Source organism: Poromitra crassiceps (assembly GCF_964638095.1).
Source record: "Poromitra crassiceps genome assembly, chromosome: 1".
NCBI classification, from domain to species: Eukaryota; Metazoa; Chordata; class Actinopteri; order Beryciformes; family Melamphaidae; genus Poromitra; species Poromitra crassiceps.
In genome coordinates, this window is record NC_139623.1 from 66,845,825 (window position 1) to 66,858,835 (window position 13,011).

Genomic DNA, 13,011 nt, shown 5'->3' on the forward strand with positions numbered 1-13,011 from the left:
ATACATAGGAAATCAAACACTTAATATGTTTGTTTTTAATCATAATAAGTTAACATAATTAGTTGTTCTTACATTTTTCTCTGTAAGATGTGTAAGCCTGGGTTCCTGATTCCCTCTAACCTCTTGGGAAACGGTGGTTTTCTGGAGACTGCTGGTGTCAATCTGGTGTTGGAGGAAGGCGGCAAAGGACTGAACCGACGCTACCAGCTCACTGCTCACGTTCACACCTGGCTCTGGAAATCAATCAGCACCACCAGAGAGCCTCGTCTGAGACAGATAGGCTATAGTTATAGTTTACAAAGCATCTCAACTATTTGATGAGTGCCATTAATAACCTGTATGTTTGTAGTAGGTAGTGTCTTGGCTCTTTGAGGGTTCAGGTCTCTGGTGCAGGGCCTGGCCAGGCGGAGAGGCGGGTTTGGAGGTGGCAGCAGGTCTCTTCGCTCCTGACACCCTGTCGGCAGCTGATCTACCATCCACTCCTCTGCCTCTCACAGGAACCACAGTGGGCTTCCTCGAACAAGCTGTAGAGCAGCAACTCGTGGTGGAGCCACAGGGAACCTGGGCAAAAATGTACGTAATACTGAAGGTTGCAGCATTTTTTCTTGATCTAAAAATAAACAAATACAACAAACATGGAATAAAACAGAACATTTCACTGAATCGTGTTGGAAAGCGTTGATAAAGAAAAAATATATACTGGGACCAGCGATGATCCAGCTTCCACAAATGGTGACGTGCGATGTTACAGCGCGGCTGGAGGGGGGCTTTAAATGACATGCACTTTGGCAAAATATAAAACCTGTATCTTCTCCTAACATGAAGAAATGTTGAAATGCTATTTGTGAAGTTCATGAGCATACAGTAGCTTGGCTATGCAAGCAATGTCCTTCTGTCTTTTTTTTTTTTTATAACTTGCTGCAGCATTCTTCATCCGTTAACCAATTCTAAATAAGCAGGTTTTGTTTTATCTGCTAGCTTATTTTGATTACGCTTTTGTGCGGTTTATGTGGAGAGATTTATATATTTACATAGAAATAGGAATTATTGTATATAATGTAGTTGTTATACGTCCTCCTGAGCCTAGAGAGCGCTGTAACTACAGTACACTGTTCTCTACAGGACTTCCTGTCTTCATCTATAAAAGCTGTGAATGATCTCTCAGAGGGCAGGGAATTGAACCTGGATCCAGTTAGATTTTTGTTTCTGTAATAAATCATTGTTATACCTTTTAAATACTAGTTTATTTGTCTTTATTAAGGATACGAGGTAAATCTCACCACATTTACAAATTCTGAATAAGCAGTTATTTAATTTCTAACCTATTCTGCAAGCTGTTTTTATCTTTAAAGAGCATCTCCAAACTAAAACACTTTTTTGAGATGTAAACTGGCATTTAGTACAATATAGTTATGAACGACAATATAGTACTGCAGGGATGATGTATTTTTGTAGGCTTTATCCAGAAATCGCTGCCATTTGTTTCTTCAGGGGAAAAGTCTGTGGGGTTTTAGAATGGAGATTTCACTTAAATGCATCAAATAAGATCTGTGGTTAACAAAAGTTTCTGGAAACACAAACCTGGGTTCTGCATGATCCTCTTCACAAACGTGAATAACTTTTATGCCTTTTGAAGCGTTTTATAAAAATTGCATAAAAAAAACGCATTTACGTTCCAAAAGTCAAGACTCATTCCTGCGGCTCTCTATGCTAACATATTGTCATGGACATTGACAACATTTGACACATTTGCTGTGTGTTTGGTGGTCCTACGAACTTCAATGGGGTTTCGATGGACATTGGGGTAATGACTCAATTCCTATTTTCTGGTGAAATGTACCTTTAATGTTCGCTACTCCCATTGGTTATGAGGAACTGTATTGGTGCCCCTCAATGAAAAACCAGAGAAAGCCATTTTCTCTCACCCGTTGTTTGTTAGTTTTTTGGGCCTGAGTGGAGGCAACAGGAAAGGGTTTCTCTTGATCCTGCATCAGCCTCTCCACTTCCTTTCTGATGCTCCATGTCAGGTCCTCGTGAGGAGGGTCTGGGGAGCAGAATGGAGGGCTAGTCGACTCCATCGTCCCCACGGCAAAGTCAGCTTTCCCTGGACGATTAGGATTTGACTCTGGGGAGCTCCTTGCCAAGGACCTGGATGTCTTGCCTGGCTCGAGTTCTACGCCACTATGATGAGAAAATTGAAACAGAAAACCATGCTGGAACGCTTCCAAGCTTTCATTTTCTCCCAATTTACAAATCCAGGAGTCTGACAAATTGTGTGTCAGACGAACCAGCCAACAAACCAAGCCAATGAGCAAACCAACAACAGAGACCATTGTTCTGATTTCAATGTAGGAGACAATATTACAAATAAGGATTTGCATCCTAACCGGATGGCCTGGAAGGTAAAGCCTCTGCCGTGGTCCTCCTCTGGTCTGATGGGTCTCATCAGCTCCTCTGCAGTGGGCAGCTCTGAATAAACACACAAACAAATACAGGAGGGTTTTCTGTGTGGAGTTTGCATGTTCTCCCCGTGCTCCCCTGGAATTTCCTCCAGATAAAAACCCCCGCTTAAAAAATAAAATAAAAATACAGGACCAGACATATATGGTCCTGTATATACTGTATATTCTGGCTGACTTGACGCAGTCTATGCGCCTGGCGCTCATGCATGAGAGACGCTTTTTTCTGTCGGTATATTCCATCAATGTAAAGTAATTAAGTGTTAAGAAAGTTGAATTTCAGCTTGTGGGAATCACTGAATCACTGATTCGCGCCAAAAATGGGCAGGAAATACTGTACATTAAATCCAGAGGAGAAGAAGCAGGGGTGAAAAATAACGTGTTGGAAAAACGCCAACATTTATATCGCCAGCCATTCTGAGCCGTCGCGTTAATAACCTGCCTCACTTACAGGGTCGCTCTATCGGCTAAACGGGACGGCTTGCTAACTTTTAGACCATACATGGGCAAAATGCAGCCCCAGCGCCGGAACCGGCCCCTGGACCATTTTATTTTATTTCTATAATCTGAAACTCTGTAAATGGTTTAGCCCGGCATCTTCTCAGCCTATCCCGGAGGGGGGTCCCCAGATGGGATCCATAGCTGGGCCCCTACAGTACATCGGCCTCACAAGGTTCCTCCTCAGCCAACAAGTCACTGAGGCAATCCATGTGGTGGAAAGGTTTCCTTGCGCGCACTGGGGGAGAGGGGGGAAGGCGCTGTGTCCCAGCCTGGCCTTCTCTCCCACGCATTATGTGTGTGGGGGCGAGGGCCGGGGTGGGGGGCATCGGTGCTCTCATCACTGGTCGAGGGATGCTGGTAAAAACTCTCGTAACGGACAAGCCCGTCTTTTATTGGCACACGAACACCACAATACATGCATGCGGCCACAACACACTCATGCTGGCGGTGGCCGGTGAAAAGTGTCCTCTGCATTTAACCCATCCAGGCATGTCCTTTCCTCCGGGGGGCAGGCCAGGAGCAGTGGTCGCTTTCTCGTACAGCGCCCGGGGACCAACTTCGGATGTTGTCGTCACTGGTCGGATGATGATGACGATCTGATCTTCTGCATGTTTTTAGTGGGGGGGGGGGGTTATATACGGAGGAACCCCCTGTAGGTTAGAATAGCTTAGGTTAGGCGATAGATTAGCTACAGCCTAACTATAGGCTATAGACCTGTTATAGTGTTCAGGCTAAAATCAGACTAGAGCAGAAAAGGACAGGCCAGACTAGGCTGTACATTAGCTAGATTCCCTGTGTTCTAGTTAGTTCCGGTTAATGTCTACAGTAGTCAGATTGTCTGATTTTCTGCCCCTTTTCCTGCTCTCTCCTCTCCTCCCCCACATCCCCCCGCTCTCCCTCCCCCCTCCCTTCTCCTGCTCTTTCCCCCTTCCCCTGCTCCTTCCCCACCTCCTCTACTCCCCAACATTTCCCATTCCCTCCCCACCTCATCACTTTCCTGCTCTCTCCTCTCTCACATTCCCCCTGCTCTCCCTCCCCTGCACCCTCCCCACCTCCACCCTTTCCTGATCTCTCCTCCCCACTATTCCCCTACTATTCTAAAGCATCGCACCCATTCTACCCTAAAGCATGGCACCCATTCTATCCTATATTTCTATATTTCTCTATCATGATATATAGCCCTCCTCTCCCTGTTCTCTCCACATACTCTCTCTCATACTCCCCCTGCTCTCCCTCCCCACCTCCTCCCCTTCCTGAACTCTCCCCCCACACTATTCTAAAGCATGGCACCCATTCTCTTTCTTTCCCCCTTCCCCTGCTCCTTCCCCACCTCTCCTTCTCTGTTCTCTCCTCCCCCACATTTCCCATTCCCCCCACCTCCTCCCTCTCCCTGCTCTCTCTTCCCCTACATCCCCCCGCTCTCCCTCCCCCCTCCCTTATCCTGCTCAGTCCTCTTTCCCCCTTCCCCACCTCCTCTACTCCCCAACATTTCCCATTCCCTCCCCACCTCATTACTTTCCTGAACTCTCCCCCCACACTATTCTAAAGCATGGCAGCCATTCTCTTTCTCTTTCCCCCTTCCCCACCTCTCCTTCCCTGTTCTCTCCTCCCCCACATTTCCTAATCCCTCCCCACCTCCTCCCTCTCCCTGCTCTCTCCTCCCCCACATCCCCCCGCTCTCCCTCCCTTCTCCTGCTCTCTCCTCTGCTCTCTCCTATATTTCTATATTTTCTATATTTCTCTATCAATTGTTCAATGTGTTATCATTACTACTGTAATTTGCTACTGTTGTGTCAGCTAGAATTAGCTAGACATATTTTCTGTGAAGCCCTCTGGGACATGCTTGTGAATTAGGGCTATACAAATAAACTTGACTTGACTTGACCATCTCAATCCGGCCCCCAACGTCCTCAAAGAAAAACAAAACAACCCCCAAAAACTCGATAAAATGCAGAATTATGTTAGAAAATCCCATCTGCTAAAGCCATTGGATTTGTATCAATATTGTATCGGGAGATTAACGAGAAAATACCAATAACAGCCCTTCGCTTACTTTACACTATGGCCCTCTGGAATTTTTTTTGCCCATCCCTGTTTTAGACCGAAGAAAATGCCAGTAGTTTGTGGATATTAGTGGGATTTTTGTCCAATCTAAAAGGGGCTTTAGTTTGGGTTGCTGTAATTTTTGGTGATCTAGAAATCAAAGTTAATTGTATTTTTTGCACTCATTGGCTAAATTTACATTCAACATCACTTTGCACCCTCATTAGGCCGATCAATCCCTTAGCAAAAAGAAGTATACTTCAAGTTTATTTTATTAAGTAAACTTAAGTAAAGACCAAGTGTACTTTTATGCAAGTATACTTATATACCCAAGTATACTTTATGCACCAAGTATACTAATATCAATATACTAGTAGTATACTCCAAGTGTACTTGCCTAATACTTCTTGACACTAAATTGGCACTAAATCGGCCTAATTCAGTATACTAGTAGTATACTAAGTAAGTATACTACTAGTATACTTTAAGTTTAAGGAAAAAGTATGACCATGTGAGATTCGAACTCAGGGCCCCTTCCTTTCAGCACATTGTCCTGTGTCTTATCCACTCGGCTATCCGTTCAGCTGAGTAAAGTAGTGAATGTTGACCATACTACTATATGTGTATCTGTCTCTATTCTAACACTATAGGTCGGATTGGGCTGAAAATTTGCATGGAGGTGGGTTATGATCTGGGGAAGGTCATGAGCAGATTGGAAAGTCCTGGAATCACCTGGAAAGTCCTGGGAAATCCTGGAAACGACCTGGAAAACACCTCATGCCCACAGCCCAGTTCGGATTGGGCTGAAATTTTGCATGGAGGGGGGTAGTGATCTGGGGAAGGTCATGGGCATGTCATCAAGTCCTGGGACCACCTGGAAAGACCTGGAAAATCCTGGAAAACACCTGGAAAACACCTTACGCCCACACCCCAGGACGGATTGGGCTGAAATTTTGCATGGCGGGGTGTTAGGATCTGGGGAAGGTCATGGGTCCATCACCAAGTCCTTGAACCACCTGGAAAGTCCTGGAAAATCCTGGAAAATACTTCACATCCACACCCCAGGTCAGATTGGGCTGAAATCTTGCATGGCAGGGGGTTATGATCCGGAGAAGGTCATGGGCACTTCATCAAGTCCTGGAACCACTTGGAAAGTCCTGGAAAACACCTGACACCCACATCCCAGGTGGCATTGTACTGAATATTTGCATGGCGGTGGGTTGTGATCAGGGGATGGTCATAGGCAGGTTGTGTACTTCTGGAAACCATGTCTGGACACCACCATAATTTCCAGCGAAGCAAAAGTCACAGTTGTATTGCTTTAATTGTGCCTATAAAAGGGAGCATGGGCTCTGTTTGTCTGTTTGTTTCTCTGTTTCAATTGTCCCTCTGATGATTTCATTCATGAATTAATGTCTATGACATCATCACTGATGATGTCACAATCTCTATGGCATCATCACATCTATGACATCATCAGTGGTGGTCATCAGTGAGTGATGTCATCAGTGATGTGATGTTGAGCAATTGTGTGCTGAGTGACATCACTCAAGCACTCCATATATTCTGGTAGCCTTAGCAGCCAGTATACATCAAGTCTGCTACTCTCATATATGGGAGAATTGTCAATAAAATCAGCCAAATGTGTATGGTGTATACTACCTCAAAGAAACCGATATGTCTGAAAAAGTATTTAATCGGCTATAATCTATCGACTATAAGGGACCACATGGAAATAAGCCTCTGGGATTTATTGTGATATCCTGATTTTTCCATTTTATATGCAGAACTGCTGTAGCCTACTTCAAATAAAACAAATCAACTACAAGCCAAGTATACTTATACTTTCTGTATAAGGCAAGAATACTTATTTATACTTTTCTTGTGTGTATCTCAATCACAAGTTTAAGTACAAGTACAAGCCAAGTATACTTAGACTTTTCTGTATACTGTGTAAGTACACTTAAGTATAAGTATACTTAAGTGTAAGTATACTGTGTGCTGTGTAAGTGCACTTAAGTATAAGTATACTTAGGTGTAAGTATACTTAAGTATAAGTATACTTGGGTGTAAGTATACTTGGGTGTAAGTATACTTGGGTGTAAGTATACTGTGTACTGTGTAAGTATACTTAAGTATAAGTATACTTAGGTGTAAGTATACTTAAGTATAAGTATACTTGGGTGTAAGTATACTTGGGTGTAAGTATACTTGGGTGTAAGTATACTGTGTACTGTGTAAGTATACTTAAGTATAAGTATACTTAAATGTAAGTATACTTGGGTGTAAGTATACTTGGGTGTAAGTATACTGTGTACTGTGTAAGTATACTTAAGTATAAGTATACTTAAATGTAAGTATACTTGATAATGTGTAAGTACACTTAGGTATAAGTATACTCAAGTGTAAGTATACTTAAGTAACATTTTTATAAGTATATATTTGATAAGTACCGTATATAAAAAGTAAACTGAAAGTATACTCTCTCATTTTAAGTTTAAAAGAAGTATACTAAAGTATACTAATTGTACACTTGTATAAACTTCTTTTTGCTAAGGGATGTCATTTTTTTAAATGCCAAAAATGCGTCACCCCCCTGTTTCTGTCATGATTGTTAGCCTCTGACCTGACTCAGTGGTAGACGCTGGTTGGAGTGTTTGTCTGGTGTGCTGAGGAGGGGAGGGAGGGGACAGGGCATCTGAAGCATGGCTGAGCTGCCTGTAGGCCTCCTGCAACGCCTCCATCTCACTGCTTCCACTCTGCACACAGGACTGGCCTGGACAGAACAGACTAGACTTTACTATCAACAACTCAATAATTGGAACTTTCCATGATCCCCGGGGGGGAACTGGGTCATTGCAGCAACAAATATTAATAGATGTAGCTGTTCTATTATTTGTCTTTACCCACATAGTCATTACATCCACACATCCAGTCATTATATCAACATTACTGATTTATAAAAAAAATATTCTCATTGTGTAAATATTTTTTGAAAGCACCAACAGTGAAGTATATTTAAGCAATATAGCATGAGAGCCAGTGTGTTGTGAAGAATATATCCCCCTGATCAGCTGTTATCCCACGAGGCCGCAGGCCGAGTGGGATAACTGCTGAGCAGGGGGATATATTCCACAACACATGCAGCTCGAGTGCTATATTGCTTTTATAAAACGGTTTCCAAGTATGATAATATAATAATAATAATAATACTATAAGTCCGACTCCGACTGGCATGTCATTCTGATAGAGTCAGTTGAAACACTACTGTAAGGCGGGACCGCAAGAACATGCAGGTGATTTGATTGGATCGTTCTGGAGACTGAAGTTGACATTGGCCAATCCTGGCGCTTGCTGAGTAGCTGAGAGCTTTCTGGAATCCCCGACAGGCAGCTCCAGCCGCAGCGCTGCATTCTCAGCGCTTGCTGAGAAGCTGAATGCTTTCTGCAAAGCCGACACCAACTAACGTTACGGGGTTAAATGCGGGGTTAACAGCCTTTCTTTTGCAAAGAAGACATTAGCCCGCATCTATTCTTGTACAAAACATAATTTTCTGCGAAGTATTAGTAAAGTTATAAGCGAAGATCGATTCACAAGGATCTGACAGCTGTCTCCGCCATTTTTTTTTCTACGTTGTCATTTGAGGTAAGCCTTATTATTACTCTCTTAGTAAGAGAGTTGCCATGGCAACCAATAACCCATGGCCATGGGTTATTGAACTCGGTTACTGGAATTATACAATGGCTGTGAACCAATCAGATTGCTTGATTTGAGAGAGCCGTTTTATAATGTTTGATAACAGCCATGGCCATGACTCATTGACCATGATCATTTGTGTCAGTGTTACCTTTGTCCAGCGACCCTGCTGGGTCCTTCTTTCTGTCTTCTCCACCAGTCAAGTCCAATGAATCATGAAGAGAAACTGAGACGGTACTTAGGTCAGAGGAACCAGCATCCAGACACATTCCACATTAGAGTTAAACAGATATAGGTCAATACTGGCCTTTTATAAAAAATAAACAAATAAATAAATACAATAAAATACAATAAAAATGATTCTAATGAGACATTTATTCCACACAATTATGCCTGAATGGGTTCTATTATTATTGTGCTTGCTGAAAGCAAGGCACAATCTATAATGTCCCCCTCAAAACAAGCGGCTCATTGAGGACAAGGTTGCTATGACTTTTCTAAGGGTTTGGGCGCACGTACGGGCACGCCCACCGCCGACATATTGTTGACATTCCGCAGCGCGCTGTTTAAAAGTGACTGACAGCTGTCATAGCTTAGGACGCTAGCCAACGTTACTTACTAGCCTATTTAATGCTGTGTTTACTGCGTCAGGAGCTACTTCACAACAGTGATAGTGTGCTGTGTAATAATACACGGCTGTAGTAATAGCAGCAACTAGATTATTATACTAGAATATTTCCTACCAAAAGTGTTATTGTACTTGCTGTCCTCGCCAGGCACCGGCTGCCTTGCAAGGTCCCTGCGCTCGACGGATAATGCGTTCCAGAGTTATGGTGATTTTTCGCGATTAAGTGCAGGTTTTTCCCCCATTCACTTGAATGGGGTTTCGAAAAATCTTGCATTAAATTAGCTGTATCTCAGAAACCATGCGAGGTACAGCTTACCAAACTTGGTAGGGAGGTTCACAGAGGGGCCTTTTACTATCCACGAAAAAAGTACACCAATTGACCAGATGGTGGTGCTATAACAGCCTTCTTTACGTTTTGGTCCATAACTTTTGAACCATAGGGTCCACAATCAAACTTCTTTTTTCCCTGGATTCCTTGGGTCATTCTGCATCTAGTCATATAGGCCACACCCATTTCCGTCTTAGTAGATTTTCCGCCATTTTGAATTTTGAAAAACTGTTTTTTTGTCATTCCTCCTTGAAATTTTGTCCAATCTTCACCAAATCAAAGCACCCATCATGTGTGGACTGTCCTGCACAACACTGATTTCACGGTTTTTGAAAAAACCGCACAGTTGCGATATAATTGACTTCGAAATTACTGTGGGTGGAGCCTATTTCACAAAAATCACCATAACTCCGGAACACAATGTCCGATGCTAACCAACCTTGGTACAGGTCTGGAGGGATGTAGTCTGAGCTGATAGGAAAAATATTGTGTCATTTCGCCTATAGGGGGCGCTGTAGCAACATCAAGTACCTGTAGCTCACAAACCATAAGAGCGACTGTTTTGGACCCAAATTTGGTCCACATGTTCATAGAGTACTCTTCTACTCTGACCTAAAGAATTATACCGATTGACCTGACGGTGGTGTTATAACAGCCATCTATCTATTTTGGTCCATAACTTTGGAACCGCAGCTTCTACAATCAAAATTCTTTCGCGCCTGGATTCCTTGGCTCCTCCCGCTTCTACTCACATAGCCCTCCCCCATAATTACTTAGTCCACCCTAGCAACCAGCTACAAACACCCTAGCGACCAGCCGTAAACACCCTAGCAACCAGTTACTACACCCTTTAACCACCTAGAGACGTTCTAGGTACACATTGCCGATTAGGGCTGCATGGGCAGGGGCGTTGCAAGGAGGCGGGGCATGGCGAGGACAGCAAGCACAATTAAGATTTATGTCTCCGCCATTAGTTAATTCTTGAGGCAAATTGGAAGAAATTCCGTCAAGGCGCTCCTGAGATGTTGCGTTACAGAGTTTGTAAATTGGGTGTGACCTTGACCTTTGACCTCCAAAATCTTATCAGATCATCCTTGAGTCTAAGTCGATGTTTGAGGCAAATTTGATGAAATTCTGTCAAGGCATTCGTGAGATATCGCGTTAACTGGCTTGAAAATGCAGTTTGAGAGGTCACAGTGACCTTGACCTTTGACCTTTGACTACCAAAATCTAATCAGTTCATGCTTGAGTCCAAGTCGATGTTTGAGGCAAATTTGATGAAATTCCGTCAAGGCATTCCTGAGATATCACGTTAACAAACATCGTACGGACAGACTGACGGATGGACAACCCGGATCCATAATGCCTTTGGCCTGGCTATCGCCGGCAGAGCCATAAAAATACGCCATCCCTGCGGTACTCTATGGTGGGGAGCTTTCTGTAATGAAAATTGTCAAATTAAATTCAGCACAAAAGATCCAAGAAATGTCTGTATCGGCCTTCTGAAACCCCCTATCGGTTAATCCCTACTCCACATATACATTTGTTTTCTTTGACTGAAAGATGTAATGCCTCATAGAAAATTTGAGAATTTCTTCTTGTTTTACCTTTGGCAAGCATGGGAGACGTTGTAGGCTTCTGAAAAACAGTGGAAATCATGAATAAACTACTGAACTGAACCATGTAGCAAGACATCCACCACACTTAAATGATCAGACAATGACATTACTTTTAACATTCACCACGGTACAGCTTCATGCACCATGCCTCAACATCATCAATAACGATTTTAAAAGCAGAGGATCTAGAGAGTTTGAAATGCTATATATATATATATATATATAGCATGAACCATCTCTTCTTATAGAGCCTAATTTTGTCCCATGCGTGATGCCCTCATGCATCACGCATGATTTTTATTGACACTGAAAATTGTTTCACAAGAGAAAATAGTATAACATTTGTTCATCTTCTCCACTGCCGGTTTCACTTTCTACTGTGACGTCACCTGGCACTTTCCTGAAAAGTTGAACATTTCTAAACATTTTAAAGCGCTCTGCTCTGAGGGGAAGAAAACGCCTGCTGCAGTGCTTTTCAGGAGCCTTTTTTGTGCGCCTTGTAGCCGCTTCCCATTGCTTTTAATGAGGAAAGGACACGGTGTCTGGCGCACATAAAAAAAAAAACTATATGGACACTCAGCCTTAGAAAGGTTCTAAAGGTTCAAGTCAGAGTATTAAAAAAGTAGCACACTGATTTATTTTAACAAATGGAGGTTGGATGGTTATTATGGTTCTGTACAGAATGACTACCCTAACCAAAGAACCCCATTTTCTGGGTGTAATCACTACAGACTCCAGCAACTAACCTCCTAAAATGGGAGCTGAACATCAGAGCTCTCACCAAGAAGGTACAGCAGAGGATGTACTTTGTGCAGCAGCTGAAGAAATTCAAAGTGCCAAAGGCCACGATGGTGCACTTCTACACCTCCATCGTTGAGTCCATCCTCACCCAGGGCCGTAACCAGGGTTCCGAAATAGGGGAGGTCCAGCAAGGGGAGACGGATTTTAGGTTTTTTTTCCCCCTTTTTTAGCCATATTTAGAGTAATATATCATTTTAAATCAACATTAGGATTATACTGTTGTGATGTCATTATTCAGTATATTCTCTTTCATGTCACCACCTGCTCAGCTCTCCTGTCACCATAATTGTAACTAACAACCACAAACTGTTTTAGCCAAATTCATATCAAAATGACACCTACAGGTACACAACCCAAGCCGTACACAACACACAAAGTCATCATCGATAATAAAAAAAACATATAGAGGGACATTTATTTATTCCTGATAGGAACGATTGAAAAATAAAATAAAATATATTATGTTGTTTTTAACTTTACACCACCTCTTTTTGTTACTTATTGGGTCATGAAACTGAAACCATGCATATAGCCACCTGCATACCTGACTTCGGGAGCTTGGCAATTGGCATCATGCATGATTAGCCAGTAGCATCCCAACGTGTCACACAGGTACATTACTTCAGAGACAGACTAGACACTTACTTTCTTGGTTGTTGCTAAAAAATCTGTCAGTGTCACTCACTGTCTGTCGTTCACTTCGCTCACTGTCTCGCAGCTCGCTCACCTTCAATTATCTCGCCAGGCAGACAGACAGTCATCACTCACCACCATGCTGCTGCTCTCTCGGAATCAAGTTACCGCGGAAGCGGCGTCAGATGACTTCCTGCCTGACCTGCCTTTCGTTTAAAAATAAAAGCGGTCCCGTGTTTTTCATGCTTTTCCATGCAGATTGTTTTATAAAAAAAAAAAAAAAAAAAAATCTGAAATATTAGG

The 13,011-nt window shown here is 42.9% G+C and overlaps 1 protein-coding gene across 1 annotated transcript in view; it reads right to left on the reverse strand.

The window, feature by feature from the left end:
• cep162 (centrosomal protein 162) overlaps nucleotides 1–13,011 on the reverse strand; it is a 63,794-nt gene that overhangs the window by 23,391 nt on the left and 27,392 nt on the right. The window contains exons 8-14 of the mRNA XM_083652751.1: nucleotides 11,263–11,293; nucleotides 8,851–8,925; nucleotides 7,630–7,779; nucleotides 2,388–2,469; nucleotides 1,926–2,181; nucleotides 336–561; nucleotides 73–233 (exon numbers count right to left, since the gene is read on the reverse strand). Coding sequence (XP_083508877.1) covers nucleotides 73–233; nucleotides 336–561; nucleotides 1,926–2,181; nucleotides 2,388–2,469; nucleotides 7,630–7,779; nucleotides 8,851–8,925; nucleotides 11,263–11,293 — 981 coding nt within the window. The remainder of the gene's footprint in view (nucleotides 1–72; nucleotides 234–335; nucleotides 562–1,925; nucleotides 2,182–2,387; nucleotides 2,470–7,629; nucleotides 7,780–8,850; nucleotides 8,926–11,262; nucleotides 11,294–13,011) is intronic.